The following is a 14114-nucleotide window of genomic DNA, read 5'->3' as shown; positions in this document are numbered from 1 at the left end:
CAGCTGGCTTCTAGTGGACAGAGGCCAGGGATGCTGTCAAATATCTACAGCACACAGGCCAGTCCTCACACAACAGAATTATCCCGTCTAAAATGTCATTAGTGCTGAGGTTGAGAAGCTCTGCAATGGATATTAATAACCTCAAGAGCATAGATAACACTAAAGCAGAGTGAAATAATTAGGAACTGATGAGCTTTGGGTGTTTGTTACCTTTCATGTAACTGTAAGTTAACATAATTTAATTTTTAGTAAAGTCTGTGTTTTATGACTGGTTTGCTTTCACATCATTTTTCACGAGCTTGTAGAGCCAGCTCCAGTATTCCCGCCACATTCAGCCTGTTCTCCCAGCATCTGGTGCAGAGAGGACACTTAGAAGTGTCTGAGGCCTGAATAAAGGAATACCAAGGCCCAGAATGAGTGGTGAGGGGCCAGGACTGGGGACCCTTCTCTCTGAGACTCCCTGGTAACTCTCCTTATGATCTCAGGCTATTTACACCATTGCACCCAAGCCCCTTTGTAAAGGGATATAGAAGCTGTTTCAGTTTTCTCATCTGAAGGTGTCTCAAAGGCCTTTCTCTCTAGGACTGGCTCTGGCAGCAAAAAGAAAACATGGGCAAGTACCCTGAAAAGCTACTAGCCCATCTCCCACTTTCCCCACAGCCCCCATTGTTTGGACCTTTTTGTATTATCTTGCTAAGACATTCACTCATCCGTGCTGTGTACTAAGTTGCTTCAGTCATGTCCATCTCTGTGTGACTTTATGTACTATAGCCTGTCAGGCTCCTCTGTCCATAGGATTCTCCAGGCAAAAATACTGGAGTGGGTTACCATTCCCTCCTCCAGGGGATCTTCCTGAGCCAGGGATCGAACTCACGACTCTTATGTCTACCTGTGGTGGCAGGAGCGTTCTTGACCACTAGCACCACCTGGAAAGCCCACTCATCCAGTACATATTTTTGAGCGCTCGTACACTTTGGGCAGTGTCCTAGGTTCTTATTGACAACTGCAAACCTTTCATATGGAAAGGAATGTAAATACAGGTAATAATTAACAAATGAAAATATTTCCAACAGAAGTGAAAATAACTGACCTTTATTGAGAGTTCCTGTGCCAAGCATTGTTCTTAGGTGCGAGATGGGATAATATGACAGGGAATGAGTAACTGGATAGGCCTCCTTTCTTGGATGTTAGTTCCCTGACTGAACATCCTGGCATCACTGACTCTATGGACATGAGTTTGAGCAAGCTCCGGGAGTTGGTGATGGACAGGAAAGCCTGACGTGCTAAAGTCCATGGGGACCCGACTGAGCGACTCAACTGACTGATTCCCTGACTGAACCTGTGCCCTCTGCAGTGAAAGCACAGAGTCTTAACCACCAGACTGTCCGGGAAGTCCCTATGGATAGGCCTCTTGTTATTAAGAGACAGGTTCCAGGTGCAAGGGAGGCTGGGAAATGTAGTTTTTAGCTGGTCAGCCATGTGCCAGCAAAAAGATGGCAGGAGGTAATGGATGTGGGGGACAACTGGTAGTCCCTGCCACACTTCTTGAAGCCTGAAGATTGAGAAGGGGCTCATAGACTGATATGAGAGCTTTGTATTTGTCTCCAAGTAAGATAAGAAGTCGTAGAGCAGCTTTGATGGAGTAATATGACCTGACTTAGGTTTAAAATCTTTCTCTGGATAGATCTTGGAGAAGAAGAATAAAAGCAGACGGGAATATACACTGGTGTAGCCACTGTGGGAAACCGTCAGCTCCTCAAAAGGCTAAACACAGAGTTATATGTGGCCCAGAAGTTCTAATCCTAGGTTTGTGTGTGCATGCTCACTCGCTCAGTTGTGTCCAACTCTTTGCAACCCCCTGGTCTGTAGCCTGCCAGGCTTCTCTGTTCATGGAATTTTCTAGGCAAGAATACTGGAGTCAGCTGCCATTTCCTACCCCGGGGGATCTTCCCGATCTAGGAATCAAACCTGCATCTCTTGTGCCTCCTACATGGCAGGCAGATTCTTTCCTTCTGTGCCACCTGGGCTTCCCCACTCCTTGGTATGTGTGCTTAGTTGCTCAGTCATGTTCTACTCTTTGCGACCCCATGGACTGTACCCCGTCAGGCTCCTCTGTCCACGGAGATTCTCCAGGCAAGAATACTGGAGTGGATTGCCATACCTTCCTCCAGGGGATCTTCACAACCCAGGGATTGAACCCAGGTCTCCCACATTGCAGGCAGATTCTTTACCAACTGAGCCACCAGGAAGCCCACTCCTGGGTATATAACCCCCCAAAATAGATACATACATCCACACAAAAGTTTGTACACAGGTGTTCATAGAGAATAGCTATAAAATGAAAACAACCCAAATGTCCATCACCTGATGACTTATGAACAGATAAACAAATTGTGATATATTCATACAATGGAACGGTTTTTTGGCCATAAGTAAGAATGAAACACTGATAGAACCTGTATGAAATGAACTTTGAAAACCTTATGCCAAGTGGAAAAAGCCAGACACAAAAGACTACTTGTTATATGATTGCATTTATATAAATGCCCAGAATAGGGAAATCTCTAGAAACAGAATGTAGATTAGTGGTTGTCCAGGGCTGGGTGGGGGTGGATGGGGAGCAATTGGGAGGTAATAGTTAAAGGGTATGGTGTTTTGATTTCTTTTTGACTTAATGAAAATATTCTGAAATTGATTATGGTGATGGTTGCACAATCTGTAAGTATACTAAAAACTACTGAGGTGTACAGTTTAAATGAATGAGTTATATGAATTATATCTCAATAAAGTTGCTAAAAAATTTAAAAGAATTGGAAGCCAGGAGCCCCTGTTGGAGGTGGATAGATGATGTGGTCTCTGGCAGAATCACATCAGAGAGAGGTGGGAGTGAACTAAGCTTCCATTTCTCCCTGCCCGACGGGAACCCCCAGGGAGCTCTTTGCAGCAGGGTAAGCCCTGTTCTCTTTCTGACAATGTGCAGTTCTACAGCAGCCCCAACCTGAAGCTCTCAATTCAAGAAACAGGGAAAAGATTGACGTATGAGATTCTGGCAGCCCCTCACATATAATGCTCATTTTTTTCTCTCCCCCTCTTTCGTTTATATTAACAGGAGACAGAAGAGAACAAAACCAAAGGATTTGATTACTTACTGAAGGCAGCTGAAGCTGGTGACAGACAGTCCATGATTCTGGTGGCACGAGCCTTTGACACTGGCCAGAACCTCAGCCCTGACAGGTACTGTGGCCATGGCTCAGGTGGAGCTGGTGGGAACCTGGGGTGCAGGTGGGAGCCTCCCCTCTGAAATCAGAACAGACCTGGGTTCCAGGTGTGCCTCCCCTGAGTACCAGCCCTGTGACCGTGGGTTTACCGTAGGTTTACCTCCCGGACCTCAATTTCTTCATCGTGTAAAATCAGAATACCGACAGAACCTGCACCCTAAGGCGGTTGTGTGTGGTTGTGTGAGGGTTAAATGAGATGATGCCTGTAACTTCACTGGCACATAAAATGAGAGATAAATGGCATCTTAGCCATTTTATGTAAAGATTTGTCTGAGAAAGAGTCTGAAGGGATATGTAGCATCAGGTCCAGAGCCAGTTGTCTCTAGATGATAGGATTAGGGGTGATTTTAATTGACTCTTCCTATTTTTGTTTTTACTGTTTCCACTTCTAAGAGGGAGTGGAGGGAAGGAAATGAGCTCCAGGGGAGTTCAGTCCTGGTGTGAGTTTTCCAGAGTGGTTTGGGCTTCCCTGGTGGCTCAAGTGGTAAAGAATCTGCCTGCAATGCAGGAGACTCAGGTTCGGTCCCTGTGTCAGGAAAATCCCCTGGAGAAGGGAGTGGCTACCCACTTTAGTATCCTTGTGTGGAGAATTCCATGGACAGAGAAGCCTGGCAGACTGCAGTCCATGGGGTTGCAAAGAGTCAGACAAGACTGAGCAACTTTTCACTTTTTTTTCCACTCTTTTGAGACTCCTGACAGCTACAACCCTACAGGTGTTAACAGCTTTTCCCTTATGCCTTCTGGCAGAAATGCCAGGATTGGATTCTCTGGTGGCAAGAGAAGAGAATGGCAGCTTCATCTCCGGTCTTTGGCTTGGCTGGTGGGAGGTCCCAGAAGTCCAGGAGCAGAGGACGGTTGAGGGAATTCAACTCTCAGTGGGACCCACTGCTCACTGGCTCCCAATGGATCTCAGCTTCCCCCTTTGTTCTCAGGTGCCTGTGGCTTTCTGGAAGGGACAGTGTCTAAACCTCCAGGATTGGGGCAGCTTGGCACTTCCCTCCTATGTGGGTCATGTTTGCATCTTCCTCTCACTGAGTTTAGAAGCAGAGTCAGGGCTGTGGCTCTGTCATGTTAAGCTTGCAGGGTCTAAAATGTCTGAATTACATATGCAAACATTTGTCAGCTACCTGCTGTGTAACAGCAATACTCCCTTATATTTGGGTGCGCTTTCATACCTGTGATTTTATTTCACTGAGAACTAGAATTGGGTTTCCTGCATCTCTTCAGTGCCAGTGCTTAGCACAGGGCCTGGCTCAGTAGTTGTTTGAAAGAAGGAATCAACACATCTCTTTGACACAGACCGGGCAGGCGTTTAGGGGCTTATTTTATGGATGTGTGGTTCTAAGAGGTGAAGGGGCTTGTCCACAGTTAAGTAGCCAGTAAGTAGCAGGGCCAAAACTTAGGTCTTCTCATCTCTTCTCCAGTGGACTGTACATCAGCCTGCTTCTTAAGGGGCTCAGAATCAATGGCATGGAGGGGAGGTGAACAAAACAAACATGACCTGATTTTGTCTGAAATCAAATGCCAACATCTATGATGCCCATTGGGACTTCCCTGTAGCTCAAATGGTAAAGAATCTGCATGCAATGCAAGAGACCTGGGTTTGATCCCTGGGTCGGGAATATCCTCTGGAGAAGGGATGGGCTACCCACTCCCAGTATTCATGGGCTTTCCTCGTGGCTCATATGGTAAAGAATCTGCCTGGCAATGCAGGAGATGTGGGTTTGATCCTTGGGTTGGGAAGATCCCCTGGAGGAGGGCAGGGCAACCCAGTCCAGTATTCTTGCCTGGAGAATCCCCAGGGCAAGAGGAGCCTGAAGAGCTATAGTCCATGGGGTCACAAAGAGTCGGACACAACTGAGGACTAGGCACAGCACATATATATATTTTGGCCTTGTGGAATGTGATATCTTAGTTCCCCAATCAGGGATCAAACCCATGCCCTTTGCAGTGGAAGCAGAGTCCTACCCATTGAACCATCAGGGAATTCCCTGTAAAAATTTTGATTTTTTTAAGGCTTATTAGCTCTTTGGTATATGAGTTGGCTTAAACCTTTTTTCAGAGATGGCTACCATAGATTTGGGGCAACAGGGAGAACATGTGCCACACAGTGCCCATTGTCTGTTGGGTCTGGGGACATGCTGGTTTTTAATATCTGTGTAGTTAAATCGATCAAGGTTTTCTTCCATAATGTCTTCCAAAGTCTTTCTCTTACTCTTCTTTCTCGTTCCCAGCAGCCCCAGCCTCTTCCATTCAGGGAGCATTAATGAGAGTCATCTATTTACATTTAAGGGGTTTTGACCCCCTCAGAAGTTACCATCTCATAGGAGAAGGGAAAGTCATTGGAAATTTCAAGGCAGGCTGCTACTGCTGGTGGACCCACTAACCACTGGGTGCAGAGTTGGGTGGGGTGGGTGTGGAGAGAGTAGGCCCTTTCCCTTCTTTTACATTTAATGTGTTGACAGCAGTTCTGCCTTGTCTTTCAAGACCAAAGAGGGTCAAAGCTGAAAGAAGGGAGATCAACTAGTTTCAGTTTAGTTCAGTCACTCAGTCGTGTCCGACTCTTTGCGACCCCATGAATTGCAGCACGCCAGGCCTCTCTGTCCATCACCAACTCCTGGAGTCCACCCAAACCCATGTCCATCGAGTCGGTGATGCCATGCAACCATCTCATCCTCTGTCGTCCCCTTCTCCTCCCGCCCCCAATCCTACTCAGCATTATGGTTTTTTCCAATGAGTCAACTCTTCGCATGAGGTGGCCAAAGTATTGGAGTTTCAGCTTCAACATCAGACCTTCCAATGAACACCCAGGATTGATCTCTTTTAGGATGGATTGATTGGATCTCCTTGCAGTCCAAGGGACTCTCAAGAGTCTTCTCCAACACCACAGTTCAAAAGCATCAATTCTGTGGCGCTCAGCTTTCTTCACCGTCCAACTCTCACATCCATACATGACCACTGGAAAAACCATAGCCTTGACTAGATGGACTTTTGTTGGCAAAGTAATGTCTCTGCTTTTAAATATGCTATCTAGGTTGGCCATAACCTTCCTTCCAAGGAGTAAGCGTCTTTTAATTTCATGGCTGCAGTCACCATCAGCAGTGATTCTGGAGCCCCCAAAAAATAAAGTCTGACACTGTTTCCACTGTTTCCCCATCTATTTCCCATGAAGTGATGGGACCAGATGCCATGATCTTAGTTTTCTGAACGTTGAGCTTTAAGCCAACTTTTTCACTCTCCTCTTTCACCTTCATCAAGAGGCTCTTTAGTTCCTCTTCACTCTCTGCCATAAGGGTGGTGTCATCCGCATATCTGAGGTTATTGATATTTCTCCCGGCAATCTTGACTCCAGCTTGTGTTTCTTCCAGCCCAGCATTTCTCATGATGTACTCTGCATATAAGTTAAATAAGCAGGGTGACAATATACAGCCTTGACGGACTCCTTTTCCTGTTTGGAACCAGTCTGTTGTTCCATGTCCAGTTCTAACTGTTGCTTCCTGACCTGCATACAGGTTTCTCAAGAGACAGGTCAGATGGTCTGGTATTCCCATCTCTTTCAGAATTTTCCACTAGTTTAGTGGTTTCAACTAATTCAACTAGTTTAGTGGTTTCCAATCCACTGTTCAAACCCCAGTCTTCTGGATGTGCCACAAATAATTTTCAAATAACTTCCTTTCTTTATAAAATAAAATGGAATCAAGGTTATCTCCTGACACCATCCCAGCCAGCCACTTTAGCAGACATTTATAGAGGCTGTGCTGTCTGCCAGGCCCTGGGAATGCAGCTGTGAATAAAACAGACACAGTCCCTGCCTTCCTAGAGCTTCCATTCTAGCTGGGGAAACCATAATAAACAAGTGAACAAATAAACAGGAGAATTACCGATTGAGGCAATGGTAAGAAATAGTGTTTGGGGCCGGTGTCTCTGAAAAAACTGAGCTGAGGTTGGAGAGATGAGGAGCCAGGTATGGGAAGAGTTAAAGGAAAGATGTTCTAAGCAAAGGGAGCAGCAGGTGCAAAAGCCAAAGGGTGGACAGGAGCTGGCACGGTCAAGGAGGAGAAAGTGACCCAGCAAGTCTGGCATGGCTGACAGGAGCTAAGACTAGAGGGTGAAGCCAGGTCCCTATATATGTGTGTGTGTGTGTGTGTGTGTATATATATATATATATATATATATAGCTGTTGCTCCAGGAATATTTCATGAGGCACATAGACCTTCTTATCTGCGTCTCTCTTTGCTCTTTCCTGATGTACTCTAGTTACTCACATGTTTCGTAATATGCATTGGTACACCCCAAGGAAAAGAGCCCACTGCCCTGTTTACTCTTTATTTTGTTTTGCTCAGATTTGGTTGGAACTTGTGTCTGCCCATGGGGGTTTGGCCGTTGTGCTGCCGTAGGAGAAGGAATTGAGGGTGCAGTGCAGAATCAGAAGGGGGACGTCAGGTATTCTGGGGTAAGCCCTCCATTTTCTGGAGGAAAGCCAGAGCTGGCCAGCAGAGGCAGAGAAAGAAAGGGCTGGATGACTGCTGTCAGAAGGTTCTGGGGGCCTTGGTGAAGGGTACCCCACCCACCTCCTCTCCTGCAGGAGTCATAGGGCAAATTGGCTGGGACACCAGCCACTGCTAATGCAAACCCATAGGATAGTTTTTGTGTGTGTGTGTTTTTCGGTTTTTCTGGCCACTCTGTGCAGCTTGTGGGATCTTAGTTCCCCAACCAGGGACTGAACCCAGGCCATGGCAGTGAAAACGCCAAGTCCTAACTGGGACTGCCAGGGAATTCCTGTAGGGTGATTTTATGCAGACTAGAAAAACGTTCCCCTTCCTCAAGATGCTTGACTTCCATCTGTTGGAAAGTTATTGTACTATACCAGTTTTGTTAAGGAAAACTACTTGACCACTATTGTAATAAATATATAGATCTACAGTGTGAATGACAGCCCTTAGATGTGGTGGCATTGGATACTATGGGTCCTGAAGCATAAGTGGTGGCCCCACTGGGGTCCCTGACTTGCCCCTCCTGCTGATGGATCTCCTTCTTCCTGCCCTATTGCCATGGTAACTTCCTCTTTTCCTCTGTATCTCCTGGCAAGGTCCCAGAGCTGGCCAGAGGCTCTCTACTGGTACAACACTGCGCTGGAGACAACTGACTGTGATGAGGGTGGGGAGTATGATGGGATGCAAGATGAACCCCCGTACATGCTGCTGGCCAGGGAGGCGGAGATGCTGTTCACAGGTGGCTGCGGGCTGAAGAAGGACCCACAGAGATCAGGTAGGGCTTGGCAGATGTGCCCCTGGGGTGGTACAGGGCTGGATAGTAAGAGACATAATTCCTGTCTCACTGGGAATCACAACAAGATGCAAGACTGAGTCTCTTTTTGCAGTTGTGGTTGGGAGAAAGATTCATACTGGTCCTGTATTTTGCCAGGCTGGATACCCATATGATGCTTAGAAAGGGGCTTTATGAAGTTGGTATGCAGATGAACCTTTTTAATAGTCACGTGTTAGAAAATTGGGAGGTTTGTTTGCAATTCAAAAATTGAGCTGACATTTTCATAAAATTCACCATTTTAAAGTGTACAGTTCTGTGGTTTTTAGTATGTTCACAGTGTTATGCCATCATCACCACTACCTAATTCCAGAACATTTCCATCCTGCCAGAAAGAAACCTGGTACCTATTAGCAGTGACTCCCTATTTCCCCTTCCTGCCGTCCCTGGCGACCACTAACCTACTTTCCATCTTTATAGATTTACCTGTTCTGTTCATTTCATATAAATGGGATCACAGTATGTGACCTTTTGTGTCTTCCTTCTTTCAAGGTTCATTCATGTTGTAGCCTGTGTCAGTACTTCATTCCTTATTATTGCTGAATAATATTCCATTTTATAGGTACTACATTTTGTTTATTCATTCATCAGTAATGCATATTATATATATTAAATAACATGTTAGACATACTGAACTCCTGGTTTCGCAGATACAGGATGAGGCTAAGTTTAAAAGTGTTTTTTTAAGGTAGTATAACAAAATCAAGCAACTAATACTGTAATTCTAAAATCTTTTATTTGAAACTTCTAAATCCAAAAGCACTGAAAACTAAGTGTTTTTATATGTTCTCCACAAATTCATTTGGTGGCCAAACCTGTCTAGATACTTTATCCCTTCCACTTTCATATAGCCCCAATTTGTCCAATAGACGTCCTCAGCCTGATTCTCAATGACTCATGAGTCATAAACAGGTCCCTTGGAATCACCCACAAGCCTTAAACCAATCACCATGCTTACTGGGATGGCTTACTCTGGGTGGCTGTGCCTAAGTTCCGACCAATCCCTGTGGCCTGGTGAAGAACAGGGAAGGTTCTTTGACTGACCCGGCTTGGATCACGTGTACACTCAGAGCCCCACCCAGGTCATGTGGAGGGATAGGCCAGAAGGCATAACCTCAGTGTGATCTTCCTGGAGAGGGGTTGAGAATACTGAGCAGCAAAAACAACAGGCTCTTCACCTCTTTGTGCCCTACTTTGCTTTCTTTCAGGGGACTTATACACCCAGGCAGCCGAGGCAGCAATGGAAGCCATGAAGGGCCGGCTGGCCAACCAGTACTATGAGAAAGCGGAGGAGGCCTGGGCCCAGATGGAGGAATAACTTGCTGGAAAAAACCACTGCCAGCCAGCCCCAAATTACAGGGCGAGGAGAGGGGGGAAGAAAAAGACTTCTTATTTAGGGTTGTTTGGGGGCTGGAGGGGGCAGATGTTTTTAGTAAATCAACTTTTGTATGTTATTTTTTAACTCTTGAAAATGTCTTTGCTACCAGTGGAGACACTGCAGCTGTCCCCTAGGGTGCTGGGGATTGAAAAAGCAGCCTAATGAACCAACATATCTTAATGAGGTTCTTTTTCTGTGTTTTGTTGTTGTTGTTTGTCATGAGATGTAAGAAAATGTATCTTTTCTGCCCTGGATGGAAAATATTAAGGCTTTGCTCGTCAGCCTTCTCAGGCTGGGCTGAAATCTCAGGCCCACAGAGCCTGAGTTTCCTGAGTCAGGATGAGGTGGGGAACAGCGGAGGGGCATGTTAACTTCCCATGAGGTGTGTATTGTCATGTCTGTCTTTGAGCAAAGCCATCTTTCTCAGAGCATTTGGAAGAATGTGTGTGGCATTTTATGGTGTGTGTGAGATTGTACATCTCCCAGGCTGCCTTCTGCCATGGGGGAGGGCCCACACACTGTTTTCTTATCTTTTAATTTCCTTCCTGAAATGCAACTGATTTTGTGGAATACAGCCAAATTACATTCTGAAGCATGTTTTCCACGGTGGGCTTTACAAAACAGGTTTGATTTCTATATGCACACTTTTACTACCTCTAATTCCTGCCTCAGCTCGTGTGGAAGTGGGTGCACCTCAAAGGGCTGTGGCTTGGAAGGTTGAAGCCTTTCCTCCAAGCAGACATGTACTCTGCATCTCAGTGGCAGCATCCACAATATGACTGAAGTACCCCTTGTACAGTATTCCTCCGTATTTTTTTAGCATCTGACGTTCTTACGAAGAATCTGCTCCCAACCCCCATTCTCGGCGTTTTCTGCTTGAAGCTTGGCTGATTTTCTTGTCATTTGCAGTCTGATACGTTCAGCAGCAGTCCCTTGAGATTTGTTTACGCTGTTGGAGAATGATAGGGCAAGAACTATAAACATTCATTAATTCCAATGGTTTCCCCAGGGCCAGGCTATGGCTATCTGTATTTAATGAGTGTTCTCTTTAGAAGGATTTCAGCTTTAACATCAGTGTGATTTCAACTGATGTTTCAAATAGCAAAGAAAACAGACTGCTTTGATCAACCCCAAGTGCTAAAGCAACATCTCTTTGTTTAAAAATCAAAACATAAAAAAAACCAGAGCATAACATACAAACCAGTTCATTAAGACAGGTCCTTCAGCATGTTAGTGTTAAGTACTGTGGAGTCATGACCCTCTGCATGTATTCAGTTCCAAAGTTAAGAGTGTGCCCTAAAGGAAAAATCAACCAGAGTCAAAATTACCCTTGAAAAATCCTTTGGATCACCTATAAATGACGGGTACCCCTGTTTTTATATTTGGACTCACCATAACCAGTTTCCTCCAAAAGCTGGAACTAATTACCCTTTTGCCGTTTGCACAGATCAAGTAGTTGGCTTGCCTTAAGTTGTTTGGGTGTTTTAAACCAATGCATATAGTTAATTTGCATTTGTTAAATGTAAGCTACCAGCAACTTTATTTTGACTTTTCTCTTCAAAGTTATCAAGCCTCTTATAACTTACGGTTTTGTTGTTTGTTGTTGCTGTTGTTAGTTCAACCAATCTCCTCACTCTCTGAGATTTTATTATGCAAATCATTTATGTTCCCTGACCACCTGTCTCATTTCTTGGTTACATGTCAGTGCTTTTCTGTAACACAGGGATTGGCAACTTTTTTCTAAAGGGCCAGATTGTAAATATTTTAAGCTTTGTGGGCCTTATGGTCTCTGTTGCAACTACTCAGCTGTAAATATTTTAAGCTTTGTGGGCCTTATGGTCTCTGTTGCAACTACTCAGCCTTGCCGTTGTAGTGCAGAAACATTGGTGAATGATACCTAAATGAATGAGTGCAGTCGGTGTTCCAATAAAACTTTATTGACAAAAACAGCCTGCCTGGGCTATAGTTTGCCAGCCCCTGCTCTAATTCTGACTAAGAGTTACTGTATTAAACCCTGAAGCTGAGCGTTACCTCAATTCTTCTTCAATCTCTAGTGCTTCAAAATACAGTGCCTTGGCACCGAGTAAGCACTCAGTATATTCATAAAAAATGGAGTGTTTGTGGCTCTGGTTCCTCCAGCCTGTCTGGAATGGCTTGGTCACCTGTGCAATTCCACCCATCCATATGGCTTTACTGTTAGCAGGTGGTCCCCTTCTCCTGTAGGAGACTGGAATGGCCTGGATATACTACAGCTAGTTAAATGCTTTTTTAAGGACCAGTGAGAGCAAAGTGATCTGCAAGACACAAATCCTTCTGAGCCAACAGAACTTACTCCACCTTCAAAAGATAGTTCTGTGCCTTCTAAAGTTGGTTAGGGCATCTTCTTTTTCCACAAATGCTGGGCATCCAAAAAGCAAAAAAACCTCAGGACATTCCAGCCCAACTGGGAAGACATCAGAGACTGCCTTCAAGTACAAGAAGCAGGTGAAGGTCCAGGAGATTAGTAGAGTCAAGTATATAATCAGTATATTCAGTCGGAGATAGAAAATCCAAGGTTCTGAAAGGTAGACTCTTTCCAAATATCCTGCTGGTTAGAGGCTAAGCTGGAGCCAGGATCTGAGAGCTACTCTTAGTTAGAGGATCCTGGGAGTAAAATTTAAAATTAAGCTGGTGTGAACTGGAGTGTAATGTCTCTCAGTTTTACTATAGGTTTAAAAAGAAAAAAAAACAGGTTTTATGGATGTAAGTAGGAAAAAAAATTCCCTAACCCCAGTGCAGCTGGATGTCCTTATTCCTGCCTCACCTGAGGCCCTGTGGGAATTTATTATCAAATGCAGCCTTGATGAATCAAGCCCAGGTAACTTACTGTTGTTGCTATTTTAATGACTTCCTTTCCTTCCATCCCAGCACATTTGTCTGCAGTACTAGACATGTTTTACAAATTAACAAAATGTTTACACAAGTATGTGCAGCTTGTGGGGGGGCTGGGGGAAGGAGACAAAATATGCATATTCTCTGCAATGGTGCCTGTTACTCATTTTTTTCTAATCTTTGAGGTGACCATTTTAGGTGGACACTGGGTGGGACCCAGAGACGTGGCTTGTATTATAGATTTATTTTTGCGTATGTATTAAGTTCAATTTTGCCTTTCCAAATAAAGTGATTTCTTTCTTTCTGGTCTCAAATTCAAGTGTCTTCTGGTGACAGATGAGTGAAGGAGCTGAGTGGAGACAGTGGATTGGAGGCCTTAGTCCCATCTGAAAGAGGCAGCTCAGATTCAGCTCCAGATGGTTGTCCCCATGGGGAGTGTGGGCTCAATGTTGCCCCGTTTTCCACTTTTTCAAGTTGCTGAAAATTGGATTTTTTTAATGCAAGTTTTCTCAATTTTTAATATTTCTAATAAATTCTTATCAAAAACCTTCCAGATTTGGCACATATGTTTTCCATTTGCTTTATGTAAAGGATGTACCCCTCTCTCTTTTTTTTTTGGTTTTCCTGACCTAGAAAACCATAATTTTTTACCAATAGAGTTGTCATCAGTTTCAAAGAAAATGCGTGTAAAAGATGTTTTGTGATCTAAAACTTGAAAAAGTGTTGCTTATTTGCATGATCATTTGGTTTCAAGCTAATTGCTTTTTAAGAAATTCAATGAGAATTTCTTTTAAAATTTTAAGAATATTGAGAAATTTGAACGTTAGCATAACTCTACATGGTATATTGAGCACACATATTTTAGTCCATTTGCTCTTAAGTCCCAACTAAAATGACAGGAAAGAAATTTTCTTAATGGCATAAGCCCATGAGGATGAAAAGGAGGAGACATCAACAACAACAAAATACTGGATGCTGGAAAGGAGATGGACTGTGAGTTAGACCCAAGAAGGCTGGATCCTAGGTCAGCTGTAGAGAAATCTGCGAACCAAGTTTTCATCATTGAAGACACCCTTGAAAGGATGAGCAAGAGTCACCAGGAGCCTCTGGAAGGTGGGAGTGAAATGGTGCTAAAAATGTAGGTTCAGTTGAAAGACTTAAAGCATCAGACCTCTAGACCCACTCATCTCCCCCATGTAGCCAGTCAGCTGCTCCTTCATCACCCTGCAGAAGCCTAGGACACCAGGCACAGTAGAGAGTG

General features: G+C 44.5%; 1 protein-coding gene across 3 annotated transcripts in view; it reads left to right on the top strand.

Moving 5' to 3' along the window:
• Positions 1–13167, top strand: part of EEF2K (eukaryotic elongation factor 2 kinase) — a 67976-nt gene extending 54809 nt beyond the window's left edge. For 2 of the 3 annotated variants that reach the window (XM_081554566.1, XM_081554567.1), the window contains exons 16-18: positions 3110–3234; positions 8369–8547; positions 9813–13167. In XM_081554566.1, coding sequence (XP_081410692.1) covers positions 3110–3234; positions 8369–8547; positions 9813–9922 — 414 coding nt within the window. In that variant the 3' untranslated portion in view covers positions 9923–13167. Of the gene's footprint in view, positions 1–3109; positions 3240–8368; positions 8548–9812 lie in introns of all 3 variants that reach the window. The other variant, XR_014072615.1, reaches the window with a different exon arrangement.
• The last annotated feature ends 947 nt before the right edge of the window (positions 13168–14114 follow it).

This window comes from Giraffa tippelskirchi, chromosome 13 (genome assembly GCF_054371585.1).
Source record: "Giraffa tippelskirchi isolate mGirTip1 chromosome 13, T2T-mGirTip1v1.2.pri, whole genome shotgun sequence".
Taxonomy (NCBI): Eukaryota; Metazoa; Chordata; class Mammalia; order Artiodactyla; family Giraffidae; genus Giraffa; species Giraffa tippelskirchi.
The sequence above is the reverse complement of the archived record's forward strand: the minus strand, read 5'-3'. Positions and strand labels throughout refer to the sequence as shown.